We start from the raw sequence: 4,977 nt of genomic DNA on the forward strand, positions 1-4,977 counted from the left end.
GTGAGTTTCCAAAAACAAAACCGTGAGGGCGTGGTCGGGGCCCAAAGTGGATAATATCGTGCTACGATGGAGTTGAGCCTAGGATGTGGTAGGGGCCTGGGCCTAGATGTGACAAAATTGGTGGGAAAAGAACCAAAGAATCGATGTCCAGTTGTTGGAAAATACTTAGCCAATCGTTTAGTATGTGGAGAGACGCCTTGGCACAAGCTAGTAGTAATCTTCGAAGTGGGGAAATTTAGCGGATCAGGTAACAATATATTATTTATTTGTTTGTACTATACCCAAATTTACATTAGCTACTTTGATTATAATTATTTCTTCTCCCGCATTCTGTAGACACTTCAAGCACAATCTTGGTATAATGCCAAATCCAAAAACCAAAAGCAATCATTCACCCAGTAGGAATGTTGGAATATTGTCAAAGATTGTCCTAAATTCAGAGTTGTGCCTGTCGCCACGGAAGTTGTCATGAACAACACCCATCTACACTCTACGCCCAATCATTCCTCACATGTTCATGAAGATGACACAGAACAAGTGCCGGAAACTCCCCACTCTAAACAAACGTTGAGGTCGACCCGTTATCCAATTAGGCCTCAAGGTAAAAAGGCTTCAAAGAGAAAAGGGAGTGCTTCCAAGAATGATTAAGCAAAGTATATGGAAGAACTTGCTCACCAAGGTGAATTGACTTTGGCATAGGAAATGGTGAAATTTGAGGCTGATAAGGCTAGAGAAAAGGCAAATGATGCAATTGTTGAGAGAAAATTTCAAGCTAATGAGAGAGAAAGAGAGCTACTTAGGCAAGAAAGGGAAGAGATTAGAGAAGAAAGAAGGGCTCAACGAGATCTTGACATTATGAACACGCCTTTAGAAGGGAGTCTCCAAATTCTAAATATTTTTGGAATTCGGAGAAAGCAGATGTGGTGCGAAGGAGGCGTGCAAGAAAAGCAAGAGCAAGAGGAGATGGTCCTAACACCACAAGAGAAGATTATCCTAGCACCACAAAATTGGTTAGGTGATGATTTTCCATTCACGAGCCCATAATTTTCCCATCACTTTGTTTGTAATTGATGCCCATAATTTTCCAATCACTTTGGGTTGAAATTTCTTATTTACTTTATTTAAACTAAGAGTATATTTATTTAATTTGGTAATTTATTTAAACTAAGACAATCCTTATTCAAAGGAAATAAAAACACCAAATAAAATTACATAAACATACCAAATAATAAAAAACTCACTAAATGAACTTAAAAAACACACCAAATAAAAAAAACACACAAAATGAACTTAAGTATCCTAAGCTTGTTTCAATTCCCACTAGTGCTCTATCAAGTCAATTTGCCAGGCATTGTGCATATATGGCCTTTGAAGTACAGTATATCGTTGAATGAGCTTTTCATTGTAACGTTCATCCTTTTCTAATGGCTCGTGTTGCACGGGTTCTTCGGTGGCGTCATGAGCACAATATATTTGTGTTCTGGAATTGTTCATCGTGTCTGGCTCATATTCATCAACAGCATCATAATTGTACTCATCTTCCACAATCATGTTGTGAAGAATGGTGCACGTCATCATGATGGATCGAAGCGACTCTAAATCAAACATTCTGGCAGCACCCTTGACAATCGCCCATCGAGCTTGGAGGATACCAAAACAACGCTCCACATCCTTCCTGCACCCCTCTTGACAGCTTGCAAAGTCTTTTTCCTTTGCACTTCTCAAACATGGCACTATTTTGACAAAGGATGACTACCTTGGGTAAATGCCATCTGCTAAGTAGTATAGCCCATCGTACTTATGTCCATTGACCTAGTACGTGACTTTTGGTGCATTTCCTTGCAGGACATCATTGAACACTGGGAATTGGGCAAGGACATTGAGGTCATTTTGAGCTCCCAAAACCCCAAAAAAGGCATGCCAAATCCATGTATCGAAAGATGCCACCGCTTCCAAAATGATACTTTTTACTTCTTTTCTATCCCCATAAACACCTTGCCATGCACTTGGACAATTTTTCCAGGTCTAGTGCATACAATTGATGCTTCCAATCATCCCAAGAAAATCTCGCATCTCACCCTTCTTCAGAAGCCTTTGCAAGTCCATCTCAGTATGTCTCCGGAGGTACTCTGTGGTGTAGATAGATTTGATTGCTCCACAAAACCTCATCAGGGACTCAAGAATGGGTGATGTCCCCATCCTTGCTATCTCATCCACTTGGTCTGCAGATGCTCCATATGCAAGCATCCGCAAGGCAGCAGTAATTGTTTGCTCAAGAATGAGACCCATAACACCAAAAGCATCCTTCTTTTGCACAAAGTAAGAATCATGGTTGCAAACAGCAATCATGATTTTTTTGAACAAATGTCGTTCCATTCTAAAATGACGTCTGAAGTACGTATCAGGGAATGCACTGTTACGGACAAAATAATCGTCCAAGAGATCTGTACCTCGTCGTTGCCTACTTCTATCAAGGTTTTTGGTACGGGTGGGCCTGTAGATCTAAGCCACAATTTGGGTGACTCGACGAGAATATAAGGCTCTTGCCATTCTTGCTTCGTCATCTCTCCTTCTACGCTCCTCATCCTCTTCCATCTCATTTTAGGCCACCTGGAAATTGAACATTCCTTCTGATTGGTTAAACGATTCTTCCTTTTGCTGATTGATTTCCCACATCATACTTGAAGATGAAGACATTGTAAGAAGGAACTAGAAACAATGAATAAAGATACAGATTTTGATTTTGGTGAAGAAGCAAGCAGAAGCTATGAATAATGATAAAGATCTTGAGAAAATTGGTGTGAGATTTCTGAGGATGGATGGTGGATTATATGGAGGATTCAGGAAAAGATTAGGTTGTAGATAATGCCACGTGGCATGCCATCATTCTTTAAAAATCTGATCGAAATCTATCCTCAAAGATTGTAAACAGATTATGACACGTGGCGCGACGTTATTGGTTAAAAATCTTATCGGAAATCTATCCTCAACGATTCTGAAAAGGTAACGACTCGTGGCACGACAACATTAGATAAAAATCTTATCAAAATCCATCACCAATAATTGTCTTTTCGGATAATGACACGCGGCGCAACGAGAACGATTAAAAATCTGATCTGAAATTACAAATAAAATTATGTTGTATTATTTTAATAAAAAAAAATACTAATATTTTATTGCCTATTGCCAAGGCTATTCAGTGTAGGGGTGGAGATGCAAAAGGCAGTTACTATCCACTGGATAGATTAAATAGTGAATAGCCCTAGAGGGCCTTAGCAACGGTGGAGTTGCTCTTAAGAAACGTTAGTGAACCTATAATTTGAACCTCAAAGGTTATTCTTGGATGTTTATAATGAAGTGAAATAAAATCACTAAATATGGCATAAGGCTTCGTAGTATGTTCTCTAATTGTAAATATAGCCACATATAAGTACAGTTTCTTTTAAAACGTGAGACTTATGACTTGTGTTCAAAGTATCTCAAAACAATTTCTTAAAGTAAGAAAATGCCATGAAGTAGTTTATTAAAGATTTCAAGGAAAGAACATGAGGCTAAAGTATGTACTTGATCTCAAGGCATTGTATTCTAGATATGTTTGGTATAAATTGCCTCTTTGAGTACTCTTGTTAATTTGAACTGAATTTATATTGTTGCGATATAATCTTGAAAGAATTACATAATGACAAGCTTTACAATTTTGTGAAAAGATCAACTCCAAAGTTCGACACCATAATTCATAAATCTTAGATTTATATTTAACCATCGATTGTTGTTTATGCTCTATTATTCTCACCAGATTTCGTTTTTCAAATTTTCTTTTTTTAAAACATAATCTTTTAGCGGCTGCAGAAAAATGAACAGTTCGAATCGTTGATATCACATTCCGGTGTTTATGATTAACTGAAATATGAGTTGATATATAGTTTCTAGAGACTTTATAAAATCTAGGCAATATTTTCATTAACCATAAAAATTTGAACGTGATATGAATAATCCAAACGTTCATCTTTATGCATCCACTGAACGATCATGTTTTCAAAAAAGAAAATTTGAAAAATGGAAACTCGATGAGAAGAATGGAGTGTAAACGTAAACAACAATCAACGTTTACTTTAAATTTATGGTTATGGGATTATGGTGGCGAACTTCGGAATTACCTCTTCACATAAGTTGTAGCCCTTGTCATTATGAGCGTTTGTATATTATTATTATTTTTTTTCACACTTCAATATTAATTAAAAAACTATTAAAAAACTAACTACAACAATAGCATAGGATTTATAACTTAGATTAAATCCTTATCGTTGAATTCTTTGATCTCACTTACATTTTTAGTATTACATTTTCATTTTATTGTTTATAAAGGGTAACAGGTCGGGTTGTATTACCCATTAATATTAATGTGTCGGGTTCGAGTCGGGTCATAATAACAGATGTTACACGACACTACCCGTTAAGATATCAAATATGTCACAAAAATCACATGAACACAGAAACTACGACACAAATGTCAAATCTACCTATAGCCTTCATATACAACAAAAAAGAATAGAGTGAGTGATCAGCAGCCATATTAGGTCTCCATTTATTTATTTATTTTCCTCTTTTCGTTTTATGTAATTATTTTCAAATAGGATCCAGTTGTCCATTTGTTTAATAGGATTCACTGAGACAGTTTATTTCTTGAGTTTCTGGACTATTTGAATATGTACTTGTTTATTAACCATTTTATATACACTACCGTAAGTGCATGGTAATTTATAACAATGTAGTTATGGAACCAAAGAAGAAGAAGATCCTTGTCATATTCATATTCATATCCACAATCTCAGCCTCACAGGATCACCGTGAAGCATCCAAGCAGGGATTTTTCACGTTCGAGGATTTACACCAACTTCTGGTAGTATGAATGGTTGAGCATTCGTGCTACAATCTCTTTAAACTATCGGATCAACGAGAAATGTTTGGTTTGAACAT

General features: G+C 36.6%; 1 protein-coding gene across 1 annotated transcript; it reads right to left on the reverse strand.

The window, feature by feature from the left end:
- Positions 1-1,320: 1,320 nt before the first annotated feature.
- Positions 1,321-2,349, reverse strand: LOC137728131 (uncharacterized). Its single transcript, XM_068467008.1, has 2 exons — positions 2,037-2,349; positions 1,321-1,733 (listed from the first exon to the last, which is right to left on the reverse strand). The coding sequence occupies exons 1-2, from the start codon at positions 2,347-2,349 to the stop codon at positions 1,321-1,323; spliced, it is 726 nt and encodes a 241-aa protein (XP_068323109.1).
- Positions 2,350-4,977: the final 2,628 nt, after the last annotated feature.

The sequence above is a fragment of the Pyrus communis genome, chromosome 3 (assembly GCF_963583255.1).
Source record: "Pyrus communis chromosome 3, drPyrComm1.1, whole genome shotgun sequence".
Classification (NCBI taxonomy): Eukaryota; Viridiplantae; Streptophyta; class Magnoliopsida; order Rosales; family Rosaceae; genus Pyrus; species Pyrus communis.